A 27626-nucleotide genomic window follows, 5' to 3' on the forward strand; every position below is an offset into this window, starting at 1 on the left:
ACCCCAGAGTATTCTGGAAGTCATTGTTCTATCTCAGTCTAAAAATGCCCCCAAGACAAGGGAGCATGCTAACACAATGCTATGTCACAGTAATGTCAACCAGCACACCAACAGAAGGCAGGAAGCTCCCTAAGTCCAGCAAGGCCCTATCCCCATTCAATCCCACTCCACCCTCCCTAACACACTCTTTCAAATCAGCAGCAGCAGCAACAGCTAACAAGGGAGAAAGACGGAAACAAGGAGGGAGTCCCCAGCTACACCTCTGTCTAAGTCACTGGTCTCATTGACCAGCCGTACATTCTCATTAAAACCCTCCAAAGGCATTTATAAATTTATTCTTTTATACTCTTATACATGCTCTCTCAGTGATCCTCCTCATTTCTTGTAGTAGTTATCAGCTGTCCTAAGGCTCTGACGCTTTAATACAGTTCCTCATGTTGTGCTGACCGCCAACCATAAAAGTATTTTTTTGCTACTTCATAACTATAATTTTGTAACTGTTATGAATCATAGTGCAAATATGTGATATACAGAATATCTGATATGCAACCTGTGAAAGGTCATTCGACTTTTCAAGGGGTCATAACCCACAGGTTGAGAATCACTGTTCTCGTGTCTCCTCCCCTCTCACTCCAAATCCCTTCTTTCCAAGTCTTTCGACTTCCATGCCCCTTTGTGTGTGATCTGCTACATTTAATTAGAGGTGGCTGCATGAACAGTTTACTTTAGCTCATCCCCCTGATGCTTCTACTTCTGGGACGAAATCCCACAGGAGTTAAGGACTGTATTGAACAGTGCTTCCTAGTTTCTGGTGGTACAGACCATCTTATAGAAAAGGAGCTTGGTCAGAAATGATGTACCACTTTCTCCTTATATATGCCTCATGGTACATGCCCACTGGCCAATAAATACAAAAGATGAAGCCAAGGCCAGAAGCCAGAATAAAACTGACCTGACTGTCACTTGTGGTCATGCACCATCGATGTGACAGTTCACTGTACTAGTTCACATAAGATACATAAACACAGTATAGCCAGCCAGACCTGCACTTCTAATGAACCACACTGTGGCATGAAGACCTTTGTAGGACATGTATGTCTCAAATATTATATAGAATATATTTATACTAAAAAAAATCCCATTCTCACTGTTGATCTAAAATTCAAATCTAAATAGATATTCCATAGTCATAAACACTGATTTTGGCAAGTATACTTCTGAGAAAACTCTTTATCATGTTTTTCACCACCCAGAAACCTACTGTGTATGTGTGGAGGGTGTAGAGTTAAGAGACAACTTGAAAGAATTTCTCTTTTCACCATGTGGATCCTGGAGACTGAAGTCAGATTATCAGGTTTGGCAGCAAGCCTCTTTACCCACTGAGCCACTCTGCTAATCCAGTGCCTATAAATATTTTAGTATCCATAGTATCTTTGTTAAGTAGTATATTTCTCTTCTGCATCTATTATTTCCTAACATGATTGACCAATAGCATGATGGGAGTATTTTTTTTCACTATCTGGTTTTTCTCCTAGGAAACAGCATCAGTGAGTGCCAACATACTTCCTTGTCCTCCAATATACACAATTTGGGACCACCTCTATAAAACAGATTTTTTCCTCTAAGTGCAGATCGGGTACTTGGCTCCTTTAGCCAAACCACTAACCTCTCCTAAAACAGCTTCAAATGCATGCTTTCCAGGAGATAAATGAAGGATATAAATCATCCCATCTGTCCTATACAGAGGGGCCCAGTGACCATTCTGGGATGCTACATGGGATTTCTACAGTCTGATGCTTTTTTTGTTTTAAAGTCTGTTTTCTATCATGAAAAACGATCTAAAAATTCAACAGGACAAAACCATCAGTGCGATCTCTCCTAAGGACTCAGGTTTCTATGGATTTCATCATCTTCTGTTGCTGTGCATTCTGAAACCTAAGAAAGTCACGTCTGCTTGGCAGATGAAACTCACCAAAGTGTCAACCTGCAAAATTCCTATTGTTTATGTGACATCACAAAAGGTGCAAATCAAACATGTTGAAAGTAAACAAGGTTTAGGCTGTACTAAAACTCATCATGAATTTTTGTTGTATAAAGGCACTTTTGTTAATAATTGATTGGAAAAACCAAAATGTTGATTAAATTGACATAAGTACAAAAATAGTTACTATTCAAGTAAGCTGGATGCAGAAGTTATGTGTCTTGTAATCTTTGGCATTTGGTTGGAAAATTATTTTCCAGTGCTAGGAATTGAACCCAGGACGTCGTGTAGACTAAATGAATGTTCCACCACTAAGCTACATTCTCGGCAGCCCCTCAGATAATTTTTGAAAGAGGTATTACTGCTGTATAAATGTACTATTGTATGCATGTAAATGTTTGCTTAAATGTATGTGTGCTCACCATCTGTATGACGGGTGTCCATAGAAGCCAGAAGGAAATGTCAGATCCCCACAATTGGAGTCGCACATGGTTGTGAGGCACCAGACATGAGTGTTAGGAACAGAACCCAAGTACTCTGTAAGAGCACCAAGGGGTCTTAACTAATGAGTCATCTCTCCACTCTATTCCCAAGTTAATCTCAGTAGATGCTACCATTGCTGAGCTTCTCGTTAGAGCTGCGCCACCAAAACTGAACTCATTTTAACTCCCATAAGAACAGAGCTCTTGTTTCAAAGGGACTAAGTTTATGCTGAAATGGGTAAAGGCAAGTCATGAACGGAATACGAGTTTGGTCAACACTAGTTTGAAACTTCTGCTACCTCAAAGCTGAGGATATAAAAAAAAAAAAAGGAAGGAAGGGAGGGAGGGAGGAAGGAAGGGAGGGAGGGAGAGAGAAGGAAGGAAAGGAAGGAAAGGAAGGAAAGGAAGGAAAGGAAGGAAAGGAAGGAAAGGAAGGAAAGGAAGGAAGGAAGGAAGGAAGGAAGGAAGGAAGGAAGAAAGAAAGAAAGAAAGAAAGAAAGAAAGAAAGAAAGAAAGAAAGAAAGAAAAAGTAAACGAACATCTGACCTTGGCTGGGATGCTCTGTCCTGGGCTCCCAGGGTCCTTTGTCAGAAGGGAGGCTTTGGCCACTTCATAAGCTCCTCTCTGGTCCCACAAACTCACTCCTGAATCAAAAGAAAAGCAGCTGGGTTTTCATTCTGGTGGAGGAATTTGGCATCAGAAGCTTATTACAAAAATGACACAGTGAAAATACTTGGAAGTTGAGTGAGCCCAGGGAAATGCTAGAATTCATTAAATCACCATAGGCATTAAGAATGAATAAATTCTCTGTCAATCTCAAAGTTAAAATATTGTACCTTAAAGACAACAAATTGAATTTTTCTGTAATCCATGTTGGATTATTAGTTCAGGCAAAGTATATAATTCAACCCTTAAATTAGCAACCAGAGTGCACATGCAGTGACTTTTTAAAAATGATAAATTAGTGGTACACTTAAGATCAACTCTATTAAAAGTCCCAAGGCCTTAGCTGTATTAAGACTAAATCCATTTACTTAAGTCTCAGTGAATCTGTTAGACACAATGCCAAGTCTCCTCTGGGCACTTAGGAAGTTTAATTTTGTATGCTTGGGTGATTCTATAGATAAAATTAATTTGCCAGTTCAAACTGACTAGACTGGTTTATTCACTTATTTATTTTTAAATAAAGTAATGTGAAAAGCTCTCTGATGCACTTGTTTCTTGGAGTCTTGTCTGAGGCGGCTGTCAGGCCACAGGTTCAATTCTGCCCCATTTCCATAAGCAAACCCGATGGAAAGAATAACATTTTCTCTTCTGGAGGGTGTATCGTTTCCATAGCCAGCATGGTGATTTCTCTGGACTTGTTCACCTATGAGGTCACACGCTTGCTATTCGGGGGGCTCACAGCATGGGCCTGGAGGTGAGGGGTGGGACCAGATTCCCCCACGTGTTATTCCCATTTCCTCAGCCAGAATTCATGATTTTCAGACCTGAGTCATAATCGCACAGTTTCAAGTTACTAAAGACTTCATATTTATGGGGCACAAACGGTATTGAAATTTTAATCCTAGACATTTTACAATTCCCTTAATACTTCTAAATCCACACCGTTTTATCATTCTCGAAGTGGAAGTCTGCAGTTATAGTCAGGTTACAAAAGGATTACTACTGGAACGTTAACTGTCTCCTGTAGCCTTTCCAGAACAATCTCAAGCTGGTCTCAAGCTTTCTAAACTCCCGATTGTTGAGTAGCAGAGGGTGAAAAGTCAGGAACATGCCCAGAGGCAGAGAAATGTACTGGGAACCTCAGCCATCTTGGAAAGAAGGAGAGAGGAACCTGGGCACATGTCAGGTAGGGGGCGGGCAAAGTGTTGGGATGGCTACTATTCATGACTGCTGTCCAGAGGTAGGAGACAAGCGTGTCTAAGAGGGAGTTTATAATTGGGTTAGCTGAGGTGGGAAGGCCCGCCCTATAGTCAATGACACCTTCCTATGGCTGCAACTCCAAATGCAATAAAAAGAAAGCAGTGAGCTAAGCAACAACGTTCAACTTTGGCTTCGTTACTGTGGCTGCAATAGGACCAGGAGCCTCAGACTCCTGATTCCATGTCTTTCATGCCATGATGGACTATTCTCTTGAGCTGTAGGCTCAAAAGGTTGTTTTTGTCAAGTATTTGATCCCAGCAAGAAAAGAAACTACTACCATGACCAGACAACACAAATGCTCAGAGATGAATCTGTGTGTCAGAGGTGACGTCTGAACATATCAGGGTAGCACAAGCTAGAGAGAAGGAAAGGGGCTGTCTGGATGGAAGACACCAGAAATCCACCTTGCTGCAGTGCATCACGCTGACAACCTGCATCCCTGTGCCTTCATCTGGTGCCTCCAAAAGGCTCACAGGGTGTGCGTCAAGGGCTTGCCGACAATGACTCCTGGTCCCATCGTCATCCAGATGCTTCCATTCAGAAAGCTCCTTCTGTCTACTTAGGTCAGCACTTCCTACTGTCACCTGAGGCTAGTGTTTTCCCTCTGCCGGTTGGAAACCCTGGACTCTTAAATACACTCCACCCCAGGAGACCCGGCAGTGTTGGTTCTACCTAAGTCTAACAAATGGACATGGAGGGAACTGCCCTATGACGGACAGACTTGGCAGAGAGACACTAGTATGAACAGGAGCAGAGAAACCACCCCACGTACAGACACTACCTGAGATGCTACTACCACCTGTGTAAACTTCTGCGCCTGACTCCTAGTGATGTCCTCTAAGATTGACTATGATACCTATCTCTGTATGGAGAAAATGAGTTTGAATAGCATGTGAAACATAAATGGGCAGGGATGACTCAGCCCATAAAGTGCCTGCCATGCAAGAGTGGGGCATGTGACGTCAGACTGCCAGCACCCATGTGAAGGTAAGGGATGGCGGGGCGAGGCAGGCAGACACAAACGGATCCTTGCAGCTCCCTGGCAAAGCAGTCTAGACGATCAAGTTCTGGACTCAGCAAGGAAACAATAACATCTCAACAACAAAAATAACAATAGTTTAGAAAAAATAGAGGAAGGAACTCCCACTGAAGTGGAAACTTAAGGGTTCTTTGGAGAGTCAGTTGTGCTGGAAGGTGTCTTACTGGAGAGTTTTCCTGAAGCAGACACAAGCGAAAAGATGCTTTGCTAAAGCAGACATGTGCAGAAATGTTTCACTGAAGTGGACACAGGTGAAAGGATGTTTTGCTAAAGCGAGTGTGCGAAAGGATGTGTGATGAAGGATTCTCTGATAATGACACACATGTATTGGCTCCTCTTACATGTATTGTTGATGTCAGCTGACACAGACTCACATTGAGTTTTGCTAAGCTGAGGCAAGACCCATGAAGGACATGTGATGTTTGGAGGGAGTATAAATAGAACACAACAGACAGTGAAGGAGGCTTGTTTGCTTGCATAGCTAGCTCTGCAATGCCTCTTAGTCTCTAGTCTTTGCTGATCTCCACTTCCTTGAAAGAGGCATGACGAAGAACTTCTCCTGGCATCCCTGCTGGTCCTGGTCCTCCTGCCGACTCATGCAGAGGCCTGGCTATTGCCCCAATACCACTGAACTGGACTGCTGGCATATCATGGAGTGTTTGCAAGTGGATGGAGCTGGTGCTGCTGACCTGTGAACTGAACTGCTGATTTCCTGACAATGCAAGTGGGATTTGCGCTAAAGAACAATTTCTAAACAGGCCCACCTCCCCCATATCCTAAGTTTTTTCCCCCAATACCTCTGATGGGTGGTGGACTAGAAGGGAGGTTTTTTAAGAATCATCATTAAAAATAGGGTTTGAAATATCAATAGCAACACTCAATATTGACCTCTGGCTTCTATCATGCACACAATCACACACACACACACACACACACACACACACACACACACACACACTTTATACAAATATAAGCAAATTTTTGTGTTTATTCATGAATCCCATCTCCAAAATATCTAGTAATACATATGCATATGCAAATATTCTAGAATCTAGACAAAACATTTTGGATTAACTTCCAGTCCCAAGCATGACCAAAAGAGGCACTGAGCCTGTAAGGCTGGTTCAGAAAGCAGCACGTGTGCCACAAAAGGAGACTGAGGGAGGGGCTCTGCAGTCTGCATTCTCTGCATCAAGTTTGAATCTATCCTGAAAATTTGACGTCACCTCAAGAAAGAGACAATAACAAGGAAAAACTGGTGAGTGGAGTGTCTGAAGGTGAGACTCTTGAGGGAGAAGCCAAGAGAACGCTCTTGGGATGTTGGTGACTTTGGGAAATACATGAGTTGAGACCTGCAGATGAAAACTCTTCTGACCCAGTGGCCAGGAAGATCACATCGGCCAAGAAAAGTGAAGGGTATCTTCTTTGTGTGACAAGTTGAGTGTGACCAGCCTAGGAAATAGTCACACAAAGTACAGCTCAGCTGTAGCTGGTCTTAAGGTTTTGTCCTGGGAACCTCAGTGACAACTGGGTGCTTTGCCTGGGACCTTCATGAGACCCACACTTCACAGTGAGTTCTGATCCATTTAGGTATCTCCTGCAGATTCATCACAGTCTGCAAAGTACTTATGAGAGAGCTTGTAGGGTACTTAAAGTAGGTTAAGGTCCTTTGAAGGTACTAACCATTGTGAACCACCAGCACCACTGGAAATCATGCCAAGTGACTGTGGCCACTGTAGTGTTCTTTGAAGTCAGGTCATACTATCCTGAAGGTAGACACAGGCATCTGAGGTCCTTGTCATATAAGTGCACTAGCTTTGAGTTAAATTATCAGAACAAGTCAATTTATTAAAAGAAGTTGATGGTAAAGCCACTTGTTCTGGAGTCTGATAAACTGGACAGAGGAAGAGATCTAACACTGGTGTCATCTATTCCCCACGACCCAAGCCTAGCAAGAGGAAGACAGACTATTTCCCCATATGTTCTCAGTCATGGCATAGAAAGATCTGGAAGTCTTCCCAAGAGGCTTGAGATGTTTGAGGCATGGTCTTTGCATGTTCTAACGTCCATCTGAGCTGCTGTCTTAGATAGAAGGAAATGGTGCATTGTCCCCTAATCAAGTCATTACCACATGCTCTCTCAGGAGAGATACTTTGATGTTGGGAGCATAAGGAAGGTCTGTGGGTGGGGAATTTGGATTTGATCATCCTGAGATCCAAGAAACCAAATGGAAAGAACCTTCTTGGCCTTTGAGGCCAGTTCCTCAGGCATTCTTAGTGGCCGAGAACACCAGTTATTGGATTTCCTGTGGGCCAAATGGGCCCTACATTAAACACCCTCCCCTTTCACCTACATTTTTTCCAGGCTCTGACTCCAAAATAAGGCTCTCTTTTGGCTCCAAAGTTCTTCACAAAGAAACTTTATTTCTAGATATTCCTAGGAGAATCTGAAGGCAGACTGGGCCAATGCCTGTGAGACATTTTGCAAGGCTCTGGAGAAGTTGCATAACTGTACTATCTGCTGAGTAGAGTGTTTATTATCTATGTACAGGAATAATGGAGCCATCTCGGGGCTTTTTAATTGGTTGCACAATATCCCCTCCACAGGATCTGTGGTCAGAAGGCTGTTTCTTATGAGCTTTGCTTATGTATTTATGCACTAGTATTTCTTTTAGATGATACAAATAAAATTTTTACTTGTGCGGCATGGGCAGACAGGATGAATTATGCACAGCTGTGAGATATCAGGATGTATTTTATGCAGCTATCTTGTTGACAAACCGTAAAAGGAGGTCTTGAATGATGCATACATCCAGAAAATATGACCTTATAAAATGCACAGTTTGTATACAGTTTGTTTTTTATAATCTGTATTTGGGCATCGACAAAACTCACTGTTATCTAAAGAAGAAATGTGGGCAGCTCATACGGGGGAAAAGATTCCAAATTCTTTGATCCTGGGTAAACCTAACACACCATTTGCTGTGTGGAAAAAGAGTAAGTACATAACAGCCTCATCATGAAAAATGGACTCTCATACCCCCTGTGTGTGTGTGTGTGTGTGTGTGTGTGTGTGTCTGTGTCTGTGTCTGTGTGTATGTGTCTGTCTGTCTGTCTCTCTCTCTCTCTCTCTCTCTCTCTCTCTCTCTCTGTGTGTGTGTGTGTGTGTGTACTCTGCTTGCCTTTTCCTCAGTTTCTGCCATTTTTCAGACCTGATTAAGGGCAGTCAAAAAGGATGTTATAAACTATAGACCCATCATCTCCTTAGACAGGAGTCCTTTCAATGATGGCTTTGAATGTCATAGAAAAGATGACAAAGAATACATCCCCCAAAATGGCCCACCTGCCACAACCAAAGTCACCCAGAGCATGGTTTCTGCTTGAACCATACCTGCTCTGGCTTAGCCCAATCCCTCCTTTCCCTAGATTACTAAGTGGAGCACCATGACATGCCAAATCAAGACCATGGCATCCTAGTGACTAAGATTCCACCTCCCCAGAGATGGGGACTGATAACATAGCTGTAGGGTACACTGTCATGGAGCTACTGAGCTAGCTCCAAACTGTCCTTTATGTGCCACTTTATTGCTACCCTCTAAGGCAATGGTTCTCAGGCTTCCTAATGCTATAACCCTTTAATACAGTTTCTCATGCTGTGGTGACCTCCTAATCATAACATTATTTTTGTTGCTACTTCATAATTATAATTTTGCTAATGTTACACATCATAATATAAATATCTGTGTTTTCTGATGGTCTTAGGGGACCCTCCATGAAAAGATCATTCAACCCACAAAGGGTTGCAACCCACAGGATGAGAACCATTGCTCTGAGGGATGGAATGTTCACAGCACCATTCTCTTTCCTGTTGGCATCCCATAGGACTAAGCAATCACAAATGAGGCCATGCAGAAGAGGATCTTCAGAAACCCACACTGTGTGAATTTGGTGTAGGACACAAGGACCTAAGCATCTAGAGTTTATGCTGTTTTTTGTGTAACTACTTCTATGAACATCAGAAGTCATATTAAAAATTAAAAAATGTCAAGGTTCAGTTGCCAGTGAGAAGACAAACTGGTGAGGATATTAAGACAAGAGGAAGCAAAGCATCACCCACTGAGTTCTTCATAGGAAAATTCCCACAAACGCGCAACAGGGAACTAAGAAAGGAGACTCAGGTGGAGGAACTGTAGTGCACATTAGAAAAGTCTAATGAAAAAAAAAAGTTGAAGAAGTCATCTTAAGCTGAAAAGAAGCCAAGGTCAAGGCCTTGGAAATTCATTTAGCATTTTATTAGCTCTGAATACCAAAGACCTACATCAAATCAGGCAGAAGCCATCTCAGGGTTTCCTGTTTTAGATTCCTGGGGTGGTGGTGTGCCCATTAACACAAAGATACTCTTTGTTCAGACTTACATCTTCAAACTTAGCCAAGAACACAGCAGCATCCTTTCATCCCATCTGCACCTTCTCCACATGAAAATTAGCAGTTCAACTTTAAACACACACACACACACACACACACACACACACACACCCCTTAAAGATCCTCAAAAGAGTCAAAGGCAGATGAATCTGAAAAGAGAAGCTTTGCAGTGGAGGAAACTGACAAGCTCTGCCAAGCCCAGTGATCAAGGCCAACATCAGCAGGGATGCACCGTGTAGGTGGAAGATGCCCTTGATATGACATGGTATGATATGACAGCATATTGCATGAGCCATCTTCCTCCTCAAAATCTGTACTTTGGGATTGGGGAGATAGCTCAGTAGGTAAAGTGCTTGCCATGCAAGCACAGTGATGTAAGTTTGATTCCCCAGAACTCAAGTAAAAATACTAGAGGTAGTGTCTCCTGGTTGTAATCCCAACTTAGGGGTAGTAGAAAAAGAATCCCTAGAGTAGAGCAGATAGTCATCTAGCCTAACCAGGCCAGTGAGAGGCCCTGTCTCAAAAAGCAAGGTTGAGTCTAAAGATACAGTATAGCTGTTAAAAGCACTTGCAAATACCTGTGCTAGCACCCTGTCTTAGTCAGGGTTTCTATTCCTGCACAAACATCATGACCAAGAAGCAAGTTGGGGAGGAAAGGTTTTATTCAGCTTACACTTCCACATTGCTGTTCATCACCAAAGGAAGTCAGGACTGGAACTCAAGCAGGTCAGGAAGCAGGAGCTGATGCAGAGGCCATGGAGGGATGTTACTTACTGGCTTGCTTCCCCTGGCTTGCTCAGCTTGCTGTGTTTTAGAACCCAAGACTACCAGCCCAGGGATGGTACCACCCACAATAGGCTGGTCCCCCCACCCTCCTTGATCACTAGTAGAGAAAATGCCTTACAGCTGGGTCTCATGGAGGCATTTCCTCAACTAAGGCTCCTTTCTCTGTGATAACATAAGCTTGTATCAAGTTGACACATAAAACCAGCCAGTACACACCCACATAACAGCTCACAGTCATCTGTAACTCTAGTTCTGGAACTTATGACTCCCTCTTCTGATCTTCATAGGCACTGCACACACATGATGCATATACATACATGCAGACAAAACATCCATACAGCAAAATACCCATACAAACACAATAAACATAAGTAAGAACACAAGGTAGACGAATCTTAAGAAATGACCCACATACATATCCACAAGTATACACACACACACACACACACACACACACACACACACACACACACCATACATAACAATCTCATCATAAGATGCATCCCCCAAAGATGCATCCTACAATGTTACTGACCAAGACTCTTCAAAACTGCCAAATGTCATAAAACGCCAGAACAATCTGAAATACTCTACCTCAGGCAGAAAGAACCCAAGGAGGTATGCCAGCTAAATGCACTCGGGTTCCTGCATGAGCTCAGAGACAGGAAAAACACACTGGGTAAAAGTCAAAGAAGCATGAATAAGGTCAAACTTAACTTGAAGTTATGGTGGTATAATTATCCTTGTATGTGAATTGCAACAAATATGCATATGACAATAATGTAAGAAGTAAGGGGGGAGATAGGAGTAACTGTGGGGTAACTAGGAAGCATTCGTATGAGCTTCTTAATGTTTCTGTGAATATAAAATCTGTTATAAAATATAGCCCAATCATAAAACATTTTACAATCTAATCTGATTCTTTCAGGAATAATTTTCTGGAGGAACTCTGTATATATAAAGAAGGCTTGGACATAGGCAGGCAGACATCACTGGGGCTCCAAATCCCAGCCAGCTGGAATATTTGCTGGTCACTTCTCCTACAGCACTGACGTGGGATCAGAAGGAGGAGGAGATCTTGATGCTGTAGTTAAGCACAGGGGTTCACTGGCCAGGCTCTCCAGAGTTTGAGAAAGCAGATGGGAATTGGAAGCCCCTTCCAGGTACTCCAGGACCCACTAGAGACTAGAAAAACAAGAGGCTGAACATAAGACAAACTTATTTGTCTTCATTTAGCCTATGAGATAGTAAAGAAGTGACGGGAGACTTGCCACTTGATTTGGGACTGTGGAGGTGTGACTGACACAGGATATATTTACAAAACGGTGCTGAAACAGAATCCAGGCACAGGTGAGAAATGCCTGCATGCACCTTTGACCTGGGATGTAGCTCAGAGGTTGAGTGCTTGCTAGCATGTACAGCCCCCCGCCCCCAGCACTGTCAAAACCAGAAGAGATGCCACATATATATTACCTTGGGGAAGAAATCTGAACTTCCTGAGGCTCAAATCCTTTTTGAATCACTTGGGGCTGAGGACCATCATCCACCAAGAAGACTCGCAGTGGTCACAGATTGAGAAGGGGACCTGGATGCCCTGAGGTCATGGGTGTGGAAGAGGACCCGGATGCCCTTCTGTTTGTCAGATTGCTCTTTCAGATCAATGTTTGGAAAGAAGCCAAATGCTCCTGCTGGTTTGTTTGAGCCACTGGCACTAGGAATTCATTATGTTTCTCTTCTTTATGTTCATACAGACCTGATTTTTCTGTAATCAGCACATATTATTTTTATTATGGAGAAAAAACAAATGGAAAAATATCTATCATCTGGTCTTCTGATGACAAGCCCCACAATTCTCCTGGCACCACCAGGCACAGCCTCGAGCAGGGAGAAGACAAAGCCCATTTAGATACAAGAGCAATCAAGTTCTGTGGAGCAGTCACAGTTCTGCAGAGATGTTTTGGATGTCAGTTTGAAATGCAGGAAAAGATAGCTATTGCTTCCAGTAAAGGTTGCAGATGGATTCAGGCCCATACCCACATTGTCTCCACTGCACATAAATGCAGCTTGCTGGGCCTCATAGGCTTCCCGTGGGTGAGAAGGCAAAGAATACACAGCACTAACTTCTAACTTTCTAGCTTTGGCTGATCAGTGGAGGCTCATACAAGCTCCATTTGACAAATGGTTGGGCTAGAGGAGCGTATAGATTTTTCTCGTAGTTGCACAGAAATGAATATCAGGATTAACTGAAAAAGCAGAGCTGACTCCATTTCAAATGCCATCCTTGCATTGTCTCTCGGAAGAAGGGAAGCTGTTCACTTGTAAGCATTGTGGAGGTGGGGGAGGGTGTGGAACAAAGGATGTCAGAACTCTTCGGAACCTTCTTTGTAAGAAGTAACACAGTGAGAAAAATGGAACTACGCATCAAAATTGCTAGCCCAGAAAGGGTTTTTAGACATTAATAGCATAAGGACACGAGTAGGTATTTGGAGATTCTAGTGTACTCCACTGTAAGGCTTTAAAACAGTGGCTCTCAACCTTCCTAATGCTGTGACCCTTTAATATAATTCCTCATGTTCTGGTGGCCCCACCCCCACAAAACTCTTTTCATTGCTACTTCATAACTGTACTGTTGCTACTGTTATGAATCATAATGTAAATACCTGTGGTTTTTGATGGTCTTAGGTGACCCATGTGAAAGGATTGTACAACTCCCAAGAAGGTCACAACACACTGTTTAAGAAATACTACAGTTAATGAATTATGCAGTAATAAGGAAGTCACTATGTAGCTACAAGAAGTTCTATCTCTAAGACTGTTTAACACCTTCACTCCATAGAAGGATATTCCCTAATATCCTTCCTCCAAGTAAGAATGCCCCTAACATCTTTGCTAGAGTTTAAGAAATCTTAGATTTCTTCCATCTAAGAGTGGTCAATAACATCCTCCCTCCAACTAAGAGTGCTCCCCAACAAGCCTGAACCATCTAAGGGTGCTTTAATATCCCTTCTCTACCATGTGGTATTTTACACCACGTTTGCCAAACCCAAGCCTGTTTCAGGAAAATCTAAGGATGTCATATTTGTCTTCTCTGACAAGATCTTGTCTTCTACTCTTTAAAAATATGATACTAGATTGTGTGTGTGTGTGTGTGTGTGTGTGTGTGTTCATACTTGTGCAGGAAGGTGATCGTGCATATGTGCACATGTGTAATGAGACCTTAGGTCAACTACAGATGCTGTTCCACAAGGGTCATTTTGCTTTTTGAGGTAGGTCTCTCATTGGCCTGGGGTTCAGTCAGTCAACTAGCCTGACTCTAGGGCCTTAGAGGTCTGATTGAGGTTATAAGCCTCTCTGGTGCCAGGATTACAAGTATTGCCTTCATCCTGGCATTTTTAACATAGGTTCTAGCTATTGAAAGCACCAGGTCCTTATGCTTTTGTGCTGTAGTAGTTGCTATGAAAGAACACCATGACCAAGGCAGAGTGTAGAAGGGTTTATTTTGGCTTTTGTTTCCAGAGGAAGCATTCATAATCACATGGCAAGAGGAATAGTAAAGCTGGCTGAGCATATTTTATCTGCACGTAGGAAGCAGAGAGAGGGAGCATCCACAATGGCATGACAACAGGAGTGGTAAGCTGGCTGAGCATATCTTATCTGCATATAGGAAGCAAAGAGAGGGAACAGAAAGTGGGGAGAAAGTTACAAATGCCTCAACTGATGTACTTCTTCCAGCAAGGATCCCGCCCCCAAAGGTTCCAAAAAAAAACGGTTCCACCAACTGGAGATCAAGTGTGCATACAATGATCCTGTGAGGGACATTCTCATTCAAACCACCACACATGACCATCACTTTACTTGTCTGCCTTCTTCTCCTGACCATCTCCCCACGAAGAACTCCTATTTCTGAAGCTGATGAACCCCAAAAGAGTATTCTTCCCATTTGTCCACCTCACCCAAGCACAGTATGAATTATCTCCTGGGCATGCTCAATTCGGTCTTCTCAGCAGTGTGGCCTCCTGTCCAACATGCTTAAAAATAAGAAGGGTTTTGTCTCCATCCTTCAGTCACGTTAGCACCATCATCATCCACTACTTCCCCTAAGCTACATGAGTGGGTGACCTCTTTATCACACTCTTTGTTTTTCAAGTCAACTAATCCAGTTGAGTGTTTGGCTTTTGTTTTCTTTCTGACCTCTAAAGCCACTATTACTTAAGTAGACACTGCCATTGTCCAGTTTAAAAATCCACCAAATAATGCAGTCTTTGGTCTAAATGGGCTTTAGTCCTCTGAGAAGCTAGCCCTGACATCAGAGCCCAGCATCAAATACTAGGACAGGGTAGCTGACAATGCCTGAAACTGGCTTGAGGCACATGCAGGTTCTCCTTCTAACTTTAAAAGAAAAAGACATTAGATAAGAGAAAAATGCCTGCCAGGGGTTTGGTCATTTTTTTGTTTGTTTGTCTGTTTGTTTTTTTAGGAGAATAGTCAGTAAGGGGCTAATTGTGTTCTTGGAACAGAAAGCCCATCAGTGTGGTTAAAAGGGGATAAGCTGTGATCATAGAAAGGAGAGACAGGTCATGGCCGGCCTTTTGAGGCCAAGTTTGAATTTTGGGTGTGGAGACATAAGCAGCATAAAGCTGACTCACGCTGGAAACATTTTCCACCTAGCAGCAACCCGTCTGAAGCGTTGATGGTAGCTCCTGTTGGGATGCAGATGCAGTAAATGCACACTAATGACAATCCATGCAGCGGTGGCTATGCTGTCCACTCTGGCCAGGAAACACTCAATAAAATAAAATGCTCTGCCAAGCTCGGCAAGCTGGAGAGGTCATCTCCAGCATGTGCCACCTTCCTTATTCTGTTGGCAGTACCTTTTGATATCCACCATGTCTTTCTTTGGGTTTCTCCTTCCCCATGTGGAGAAGACTGTGTTCACAAACCTTTGTAGTAGCCCCTCCCCAAACCTCCTCAGAGCAGCTACCATACTTTGGTACCCCTCCCCTCGGCCTCAATTTCTCTCCAGCCCTTCATCTTGTTCATTCCTTCATTCGCTTATGACACAAACTTATTTTAGCTATTTACCCTTTTGTCTGTCTCTACCTCCTCACATTTAATCAAAACTGGGCATACCCAAGGGTATGGCTGGGTTTTGACTGTCAAGTTCCCTGCTATATTCCCAGGCATAGACAAATATTCATGCAGAGAAACACTATGGAACAAATCAAAACTCTCCATGGCTGGCTGTTGATGGCGATGATATAGGTGTGGGGGTCTAAAGCTTGACACTCCACTTCACTGCTTTAACAAATGGTGGCAATGTTCGCTCCCTTGCAGGATGATACACAGAACACAATCCACATGAGCCTTGTTTATGAGCCAAAGTTCCAATTTACTTATTTTTAATGAGAAAGAAGTGCTGTGTCAACCCTAGTCCTCATATGAAACATTTGGCTCATTATCTGCCCAGCAGGAAGGCTTCCTTCAGGAGCCAAATTAAGATCAGAGCAGGCAAGTAAAGGTCCATAACAGAAACCATCATCACGGGAGCCAGAGCTTGCTTTCTCTGTTTAAGAGGGTCCACCTGCTATGCTGGCCAAGGGTACACTAAGCCCCAAAGAGCGGGGCAGAAAATACAGAGCATTTCAAGTTCATTTTCTATAAACCGCTTGACTTCACTAAGGCCAGCCCTCATATAATCATTAACCCATGATGGAGTTTGGACTTTTGATACCATTTAAAATACTTCTTTTTCTTCATGAGAAAAATACACTTCAAGTTTCAGCATAAGTAATGGTTTTAGAGACATATCCCATAAATTCCTGTGGAGAGATATCTTTTGAATTAAGAAAGGCAATGAGAGAGAGACACGTCTCCCTCTCCCTTCCAACCTCTGAAAACCACTTACTTCTAGAGACTCTTATGGTTTCCTTGGGATGACCTAGGAATGGGCAAGAAACAAATGCAGCTTGGAAGGAGGGCTTGAAGCACTGTGGGCGACTTAAGGATGAGACAGTCTGGATGTGCGTGTAAAATGATTTTGGTTTGCTAGCTGTTGGTTCTGACTGTTAACTTTGAGAAAATAATAATTTAGAGAGTGAATTAGAACAACTCAAACTATTACAACATAGAATTCCAGTCCTGAGTTCAGAGAACTCCTAATTTATTCAATTTGGCAAGTATCTGTTAGACATATGGCTTGACCTAGGAGCATTTTTTAACAGCGCCGACTGGCGCGTACTCAGTTTTAGAACTAAACAGCATGATTTGATAGCTCCAAATAATTGCTTAACTTTAAATTAAGTTTTCCTAAATGCAAATAAAATTGCTTAATTTAGAAGCTTTTAAACTTTTAAGCTTTTGGAGATTTTTTTTCCCCTATCATAATACCTACTCTTATTCTAATCTTTTTACAGAGAAGACAGTGCTGGCCCTGTCCTAGGATGGCTACTATGTCCAGTCAGAACATGAAGACCAAAGAACTGAGAATCAATGCCTTGGTTTAAAGTAAATACTACTGGCCCAAGAGGAAACTGTATAAGGCCTCTGGGCTCCCGTGGGGGAGGGCCCAGGAGCGGCAGGACCCCTGCCTGAGACACCGCCGGAACCTGAAAGAAACAGACCGGATAAACAGTTCTCTACACCCAAATCCCGTGGGAGGGAGAGCTAAACCTTCAGAGAGGCAGACAAGCCTGGGAAACCAGAAGAGACTGCTCCCTGCACACACATCTCGGACGCCAGAGGAAAAAGCCAAAGACCATCTGGAACCCTGGTGCACTGAAGCTCCCGGAAGGGGCAGCACAGGTCTTCCTGGTTGCTGCCGCTGCAGAGAGCCCGTGGGCAGCACCCCACGAGCGAACTTGAGCCTCAGGACCACAGGTAAGACCAAATTTTCTGCTGCAAGAAAGCTGCCTGGTGAACTCAAGACACAGGCCCACAGGAACAGCTGAAGACCTGTAGAGAGGAAAAACTACACGCCCGAAAGCAGAACACTCTGTCCCCATAACTGACTGAAAGAGAGGAAAGCAGGTCTACAGCACTCCTGACACACAGGCTTATAGGACAGTCTAGCCACTGTCAGAAATAGCAGAACAAAGTAACACTAGAGATAATCTGATGGCGAGAGGCAAGCGCAGGAACCCAAGCAACAGAAACCAAGACTACATGGCACCATCGGAGCCCAATTCTCCCATCAAAACAAACATGGAATATCCAAACACACCAGAAAAGCAAGATCTATTTTCAAAATCATATTTGATCATGATGCTGGAGGACTTCAAGAAAGACATGAAGAACTCCCTTAGAGAACAAGTAGAAGCCTACAGAGAGGAATCACAAAAATGCCTGAAAGAATCGCAAAAATCCCTGAAAGAATTCCAGGAAAACATAAATAAACAAGTAGAAGCCCATAGAGAGGAGACACAAAAATCCCTGAAAGAATTCCAGGAAAACATAAATAAACAAGTAGAAGCCCATAGAGAGGAGACACAAAAATCCCTGAAAGAATTACAGGAAAACACAATCAAACAGTTGAAGGAATTAAAAATGGAAATAGAAGCAATCAAGAAAGAACACTTGGAAACAACCCTGGATATAGAAAACCAAAAGAAGAGACAAGGAGCTGTAGATACAAGCTTCACCAACAGAATACAAGAGATGGAAGAGAGAATCTCAGGAGCAGAAGATTCCATAGAAATCATTGACTCAACTGTCAAAGATAATGTAAAGCGGAAAAAGCTACTGGTCCAAAACATACAGGAAATCCAGGACTCAATGAGAAGATCAAACCTAAGGATAATAGGTATAGAAGAGAGTGAAGACGCCCAGCTCAAAGGACCAGTAAATATCTTCAACAAAATCATAGAAGAAAACTTCCCTAACCTAAAAAAAGAGATACCCATAGACATACAAGAAGCCTACAGAACTCCAAATAGATTGGACCAGAAAAGAAACACCTCCCGTCACATAATTGTCAAAACACCAAACGCACAAAATAAAGAAAGAATATTAAAAGCAGTAAGGGCAAAAGGTCAAGTAACATATAAAGGGAGACCTATCAGAATCACACCAGACTTCTCGCCAGAAACTATGAAGGCCAGAAGATCCTGGACTGATGTCATACAGACCCTAAGAGAACACAAATGCCAGCCCAGGTTACTGTATCCAGCAAAACTATCAATTAACATTGATGGAGAAACCAAGATATTCCATGACAAAACCAAATTTACACAATATCTTTCTACAAATCCAGCACTACAAAGGATAATAAATGGTAAAGCCCAACATAAGGAGGCAAGCTATACCCTAGAAGAAGCAAGAAACTAATCGTCTTGGCAACAAAACAAAGAGAATGAAAGCACACAAACATAACCTCACATCCAATTATGAATATAAAGGGAAACAATAATCACTATTCCTTAATATCTCTCAATATCAATGGCCTCAACTCCCCAATAAAAAGACATAGATTAACAAACTGGATACGCAACGAGGACCCTGCATTCTGCTGCCTACAGGAAACACACCTCAGAGACAAAGACAGACACTACCTCAGAGTGAAAGGCTGGAAAACAACTTTCCAAGCAAATGGTCAGAAGAAGCAAGCTGGAGTAGCCATTCTAATATCAAATAAAATGAATTTCCAACTAAAAGTCATCGAAAAAGATAAGGAAAGACACTTCATATTCATCAAAGGAAAAATCCACCAAGATGAACTCTCAATCCTAAATATCTATGCCCCAAATACAAGGGCACCTACATACGTAAAAGAAACCTTACTAAAGCTCAAAACACACATTGCACCTCACACAATAATAGTGGGAGATTTCAACACCCCACTCTCATCAATGGACAGATCATGGAAACAAAAATTAAACAGTGATGTCGACAGACTAAGAGAAGTCATGAGCCAAATGGACTTAACGGATATTTATAGAACATTCTATCCTAAAGCAAAAGGATATACCTTCTTCTCAGCTCCTCATGGTACTTTCTCCAAAATTGACCATATAATTGGTCAAAAAACGGGCCTCAACAGGTACAGAAAGATAGAAATAATCCCATGCGTGCTATCGGACCACCACGGTCTAAAACTGGTCTTCAATAACAATAAGGGAAGAATGCCCACATATACGTGGAAATTGACCAATGCTCTACTCAATGATAACCTGGTCAAGGAAGAAATAAAGAAAGAAATTAAAAACTTTTTAGAATTTAATGAAAATGAAGATACAACATACTCAAACTTATGGGACACAATGAAAGCTGTGCTAAGAGGAAAACTCATAGCGCTGAGTGCCTGCAGAAAGAAACAGGAAAGAGCATATGTCAGCAGCTTGACAGCACACCTAAAAGCTCTAGAACAAAAAGAAGCAAATACACCCAGGAGGAGTAGAAGGCAGGAAATAATCAAACTCAGAGCTGAAATCAACCAAGTAGAAACAAAAAGGACCATAGAAAGAATCAACAGAACCAAAAGTTGGTTCTTTGAGAAAATCAACAAGATAGATAAACCCTTAGCCAGACTAACGAGAGGACACAGAGAGTGCGTCCAAATTAACAAAATCAGAAATGAAAAGGGAGACATAACTACAGATTCAGAGGAAATTCAAAAAATCATCAGATCTTACTATAAAAACCTATATTCAACAAAACTTGAAAATCTTCAGGAAATGGACAATTTCCTAGACAGATACCAGGTATCGAAGTTAAATCAGGAACAGATAAACCAGTTAAACAACCCCATAACTCCTAAGGAAATAGAAGCAGTCATTAAAGGTCTCCCAACCAAAAAGAGCCCAGGTCCAGACGGGTTTAGTGCAGAATTCTATCAAACCTTCATAGAAGACCTCATACCAATATTATCCAAACTATTCCACAAAATTGAAACAGATGGAGCCCTACCGAATTCCTTCTACGAAGCCACAATTACTCTTATACCTAAACCACACAAAGACACAACAAAGAAAGAGAACTTCAGACCAATTTCCCTTATGAATATCGACGCAAAAATACTCAATAAAATTCTGGCAAACCGAATTCAAGAGCACATCAAAACAATCATCCACCATGATCAAGTAGGCTTCATCCCAGGCATGCAGGGATGGTTTAATATACGGAAAACCATCAACGTGATCCATTATATAAACAAACTGAAAGAACAGAACCACATGATCATTTCATTAGATGCTGAGAAAGCATTTGACAAAATTCAACACCCCTTCATGATAAAAGTCCTGGAAAGAATAGGAATTCAAGGCCCATACCTAAACATAGTAAAAGCCATATACAGCAAACCAGTTGCTAACATTAAACTAAATGGAGAGAAACTTGAAGCAATCCCACTAAAATCAGGGACTAGACAAGGCTGCCCACTCTCTCCCTACTTATTCAATATAGTTCTTGAAGTTCTAGCCAGAGCAATCTGACAACAAAAGGAGATCAAGGGGATACAGATCGGAAAAGAAGAAGTCAAAATATCACTATTTGCAGATGATATGATAGTATATTTAAGTGATCCCAAAAGTTCCACCAGAGAACTACTAAAGCTGATAAACAACTTCAGCAAAGTGGCTGGGTATAAAATTAACTCAAATAAATCAGTTGCCTTCCTCTATACAAAAGAGAAACAAGCCGAGAAAGAAATTAGGGAAACGACACCCTTCATAATAGACCCAAATAATATAAAGTACCTCAGTGTGACTTTAACCAAGCAAGTAAAAGATCTGTACAATAAGAACTTCAAGACACTGAGGAAAGAAATTGAAGAAGACCTCAGAAGATGGAAAGATCTCCCATGCTCATGGATTGGCAGGATTAATATAGTAAAAATGGCCATTTTACCAAAAGCAATCTACAGATTCAATGCAATCCCCATCAAAATACCAATCCAATTCTTCAAAGAGTTAGACAGAACAATTTGCAAATTCATCTGGAATAACAAAAAACCCAGGATGGCTAAAGCTATCCTCAACAATAAAAGGACTTCAGGGGGAATCACTATCCCTGAACTCAAGCAGTATTACAGAGCAATAGTGATAAAAACTGCATGGTATTGGTACAGAGACAGACAGATAGACCAATGGAATAGAATTGAAGACCCAGAAATGAACCCACACACCTATGGTCACTTGATTTTTGACAAAGGAGCCAAAACCATCCAATGGAAAAAAGATAGCATTTTCAGCAAATGGTGCTGGTTCAACTGGAGGTCAACATGTAGAAGAATGCAGATCGATCCATGCTTATCACCCTGTACAAAGCTTAAGTCCAAGTGGATCAAGGACCTCCACATCAAACCTGATACACTCAAACTAATAGAAGAAAAACTAGGGAAGCATCTGGAACACATGGGCACTGGAAAAAATTTCCTGAACAAAACACCAATGGCTTATGCTCTAAGATCAAGAATCGACAAATGGGATCTCATAAAACTGCAAAAGCTTCTGTAAGGCAAAGGACACTGTGGTTAGGACAAAACGGCAACCAACAGATTGGGAAAAGATCTTTACCAATCCTACAACAGATAGAGGCCTTATAGCCAAAATATACAAAGAACTCAAGAAGTTAGACCGCAGGGAAACAAATAACCCTATTAAAAAATGGGGTTCAGAGCTAAACAAAGAATTCACAGCTGAGGAATGCCGAATGGCTGAGAAACACCTAAAGAAATGTTCAACATCTTTAGTCATAAGGGAAATGCAAATCAAAACAACCCTGAGATTTCACCTCACACCAGTGAGAATGGCTAAGATCAAAAACTCAGGTGACAGCAGATGCTGGCGAGGATGTGGAGAAAGAGGAACACTCCTCCATTGTTGGTGGGATTGCAGACTGGTAAAACCATTCTGGAAATCAGTCTGGAGGTTCCTCAGAAAATTGGACATTGAACTGCCTGAGGATCCAGCTATACCTCTCTTGGGCATATACCCAAAAGATGCCTCAACATATAAAAGAGACACGTGCTCCACTATGTTCATCGCAGCCTTATTTACAATAGCCAGAAACTGGAAAGAACCCAGATGCCCTTCAACAGAGGAATGGATACAGAAAATATGGTACATCTACACAATGGAATTTTACTCAGCTATCAAAAACAACGAGTTTATGAAATTCGTAGGCAAATGGTTGGAACTGGAAAATATCATCCTGAGTGAGCTAACCCAATCACAGAACGACATACATGGTATGCACTCATTGATAAGTGGCTATTAGCCCAAATGCTTGAATTACCCTAGATCCCTAGAACAAATGAAACTCGAGACGGATGATCAAAATGTGAATGCTTCACTCCTTCTTTAAATGAGGAAAAAGAATACCCTTGGCAGGGAAGGGAGAGGCAAAGATTAAAACAGAGACTGAAGGAACACCCATTCAGAGCCTGCCCCACATGTGGCCCATACATATACAGCCACCCAATTAGACAAGATGGATGAAGCAAAGAAGTGCAGACCGACAGGAGCCGGATGTAGATCGCTCCTGAGAGACACAGCCAGAATACAGCAAATACAGAGGCGAATGCCAGCAGCAAACCACTGAACTGAGAATAGGTCCCCCGTTGAAGGAATCAGAGAAAGAACTGGAAGAGCTTGAAGGGGCTCGAGACCCCAAAAGTACAACAATGTCAGGCAACCAGAGCTTCCAGGGACTAAGCCACTACCTAAAGACTATACATGGACTGACCCTGGACTCTGACCCCATAGGTAGCAATGAATATCCTAGTAAGAGCACCAGTGGAAGGGGAAGCCCTGGGTCCTGCTAAGACTGAACCCCCAGTGAACTAGTCTATGGGGGGAGGGCGGCAATGGGGGGAGGGTTGGGAGGGGAACACCCATAAGGAAGGGGAGGGGGGAGGGGGATGTTTGCCCGGAAACCGGGAAAGGGAATAACACTCGAAATGTATATAAGAAATACTCAAGTTAATAAAAAAAAATTAAAAAAAGTAAATACTAATAGTTTACCAGTTGCTCTAAATACATCTTTTATTCTCCATCCATAGGCATTAATATGTCAGCCTGGCTCCCTGCCTTGGGACAGGGTAGCTGTCAATGCCTCCAGCCCACTCACTCTTTTCCATGAGCAAAAATTATAGGAACAATACGTGCTTGTCAATTATTATTAGGGTAAACAACTGGAACCATGTAAGGAGGTAAAATCTCCCATGGCCGCCCTTCACTAGCACTGGGGAAGCAGCTGGAAGGATTGTATGTGGCTAGGGGTGCCTTATTTCCGTTGGTGGGCTTGACCAGGGTGCCCCAGATATCTAACCTCAAAAAGTAAGGTGAATGGTTTCTGAGGAATGGTACCCAACGCTGACCTCTAGCCTCCATGTATATGTGCACATCCTCACTGCACCCCCTCCAAATGTGTGCACCTGTACTTGCACACACATAAGCATACCTGTGCACGCACACAGAAATCAAATCAAATCACAGTGTTTAAAAGGTTAGCACTGGAACTGAGAGATGGCTTGCAAGTAAAGGAACTTTCCAGGAAAGCCTGACAACCTGAGTTCGATCCCCAGAATCCACATAATGATGGAAAGAGAGAACTGACTGCATAGACTCACTGACCTCCATATGCACATCACGACATAAATGCCCCCACACAGTGTGTTTTCTCTCTCTCTCTCTCTCTCTCTCTCTCTCTCTCTCTCTCTCTCTCTCTCTCTCTCCTTCTTTCCCCTCTTTCCTCTCCCTCACACCACCACCACCACCACCACCACCACCACCACCACCACAACAACAACAACAACAATTTTTGAAAATTTTAAAGTTAGCATTGCAGGGCAAGGAAGGAGAAGCCTCTCCTGAGCCTGTCTTCTGAGTGTCCCTCCCTCGAGTCCCATTCATTTCTGCCTATGGGAAGTAGTGTATTTGTCAGTGGACACTAGAGGTAAACGTACTCTGAGTAGATGAGCATCCCAACCATGGCTGAGATGTCACCAAAAGCTTTCATGGGAGAGTTCTGACATCAAGGGACTAGAGAGGAGTATTAAGACTGCTTAGATAGCAAATGTGTAGTGAGGGACTCCCTCTCTACAGTGCCCCTTATGTCTCCTCTCTGCCCACCAGAAGGGAAACGAAGGAGATGAATATATATCCGGAGAGCTGAGACCAATCAGTAATAGCATGTTCTTTGTCTGCCTTCAAACCCCGTTCTAATAGAATGTTCCTTGTTCTACAAGATGGCTGGACTGATTTCTTCTGCCTCTGTCTCACAGACATACCCAAGCTCACAATCCTTCATCTCTGGTGGGGGTGAGGCCTTGATGACAGTCACTGTTTGAGAGTGAACAGTGAAGTTGGATCCAGGTCAAGTGACCAGATTTAGAAAATTAAAACATAAGAGCTCAGCTAAACCCGAACTTTTGGAAAACAATGACTAATTTTTTATTATCAGTACAGTCTGTGCAACTTACACTTCATTTATCCATGTGTGTGTGTGTGTGTGTGTGTGTGTGTGTGTGTGTGTGTGTGTGTGTGTCTATGTACGTTTTGTGTTTCCATGATGTCTTCTATTTTGCCTGACAACCCCAGATCCAGGTTTCCTTGAATAGTTAGCAGGCCTACAAGGAAGAAAACTGCATTCAAGAACATGTTCTAATTTTAAAATGTAAAGCTAACATGAGAATGGCTCAAATATATCCATTAATTCACAACACAGATAGACATCTTTTCTATGACACAAAATTCAAGACTGAATACCATGGTGACGTATTTAAAGGGGGCAGAGGTGATGAACAGACCTCTAGGCAATCAGAGGTATTTATACCCAACTGCTGGAAGACACAGTCTACACACACCCAAGTGTTTCATTCAGGGCTCACGCGAGTCCATCTGTCACCAGAACACATGTTTGGCACAGACAGAAAGCCAAGAGAAGTCTAACAAATATTTCAAAACAGAATTTATATCTTTCTAACACATGGTTTATATACGGATGTCATACCTAGCAAGCTTTGCAGTTCTCAAATAATATCCTGGCTAAGGCACAAATGAGGTCTGCAGCCGACCGCAATACCGAGATTATTTGCTTTTAAAATACGTTAAAGAAAGCGGAGTTTATGAGGGGGCTCCTGCCAGAGTTGCCTGCTTCAGTACGCAATTGTTATAAAGTTTGGGACAAGAATCCAAATGTATCCGCCATAAGCCAAATATTTGCATAACTCCTTATTCAAAGGGGAAGCACTCCTGGAAAAACACGAGTGTAGATCACCATTGTCAAGGGTGGCACTCACATGTTAGCAAACTTCAGAAGTGCCTTCTACCTGCTGCAATTCAAGTATCTCCACCATCTAGGAAAACTATATGTCAAATCTATAGGCTGCACCGGTTGGCTTCTCCATGTATGTGCGTACTCTGGGAGGCGGCCTGCTCCTAAGTTGTTCTCCTATAGGGCATTTCCAGATGAAAATTCAAAGTACCCAAACATAGTTATTTCTTCCTCAGCATCGAAAAGCCACGTATTTTCAGGGTTTGTTTCTTTCTTGTTCTTTCCTCCTACTACGGGATAGCGTGTAGACACAGGCCCAGTTTATTAGACAGCAGGCGATATTTGCCACTGGCTGGCCAACGATGTTCTTGTAAATATTTCAATCCCCTCCTTGTTCCCAGGAAGAAAATGGAAAAACTGAAACAGCTACAAGCAGGCAGGGTCTATGCACTGGCACAGACTCTAATTCCACTTTTACAGTGCGTCCTCGAGATCACTGTTCATGAGAACTGTGGGGTGGGGAGCAGAGAAATTGTCACATTGATTTTTCTGTGGAAATCATGCAATTTATATTCTTCAACTTGACTATATCAGCACAAATCAGAGCCACATGGAGGGAACACTCATCTTGAATCCCAGACATTTCCTAGAGTCAGCCAGGCCTAGGAGGCCATCCTTAAAGTTAGAAGAGGGGAATTTAGCCCAAAGGAAAACAAGAACCACCTGAGGTTAGTCACAGGAAGACTCAGTCTATCTGACATTGTCACCACTGATTGTAAAAGTTCTAGCCAGAGTGTCCACCTCAACTCATATCCTCAAGACTTTCTCTGGGGGTCTGGGTGCATTGCTCTTGCTATGAAAGCAATCTGGTATGGATGAACCTGCATATGCTGTCTTACACAGGTATGTAAAGATACTGCTGTAGGTAGGATCTGTTCACCTAGTCTATACAGAGTAGAGCAGTGAGATTCAGGAAATTGGCCCTTCCTGGACCTCGCATTGCCAGCAGTCAACTCAAACATAGGCCTTCCGGGCCAGGGAGATGGCTCCATCATTAAAGTCCTTGCCCTGTAAGCATGAGGACATGAGTTCCATCTCCAGAACCACATGGGAAAAACCAGTTGGGTATAGGGGCATGCACTAGTAATCCCGATGCTGGGGAAATGGAAATGGGTAGATCTCTTGGGCTTCCCTGACCTTCAGCCTACTAGACAAGTTCTAGGCCATGGAGAGACCCTGTCTCAAACACACACACACACACACACACACACACACACACACACACACACACACACACAGACACGTACATACGTACACACATACACATGCTAGGGGAAGAATCTAAGTCTTCCACCTTCTTTGCTCCCATTACTCCTGAATAGAGTTGTTGTGGTCGTCAATCCCACTCTTGGTTCTGTGTGTTTTCCTCTCTCACCTGCAAAGGCACCTCTGCTCATGCAGGTGGCAGGGCTCCTGTCTGTCTGTATATTTCCTACCGTCTCCTGTTTCACATCAGCTGCTGGGGTAAATACGTGGGCTAGGAGGAAGGGTGGTAGTCAGGACTTCACAGGAGCCAAGGGCTGGCAGAGAGCACTGAAGAATAACTACCAGGGGTCCAGAACCTTCCTGTTCTTCCCCAAGGTAGCCTGGTAACCTGGGGCACTGACCCTTTGCTTTGTCTCCTGACTCACAGTGTTGGCTTTCCTCCTGCCCTACCTCACCAGGCAGAGTCTGGTCATGACTAGCTCCTGCTAGCTTTGCCCTGTCCCAGCCACAAT

At 42.7% G+C, this 27626-nt stretch overlaps 1 protein-coding gene across 1 annotated transcript in view; it reads right to left on the reverse strand.

The window, feature by feature from the left end:
• Adam12 (ADAM metallopeptidase domain 12) overlaps positions 1-27626 on the reverse strand; it is a 326713-nt gene that overhangs the window by 265278 nt on the left and 33809 nt on the right. Inside the window, exon 2 of the mRNA NM_001427293.1 lies at positions 3010-3107. Coding sequence (NP_001414222.1) covers positions 3010-3107 — 98 coding nt within the window. The remainder of the gene's footprint in view (positions 1-3009; positions 3108-27626) is intronic.

Source organism: Rattus norvegicus, chromosome 1, assembly GCF_036323735.1.
Source record: "Rattus norvegicus strain BN/NHsdMcwi chromosome 1, GRCr8, whole genome shotgun sequence".
NCBI lineage: Eukaryota > Metazoa > Chordata > Mammalia > Rodentia > Muridae > Rattus > Rattus norvegicus.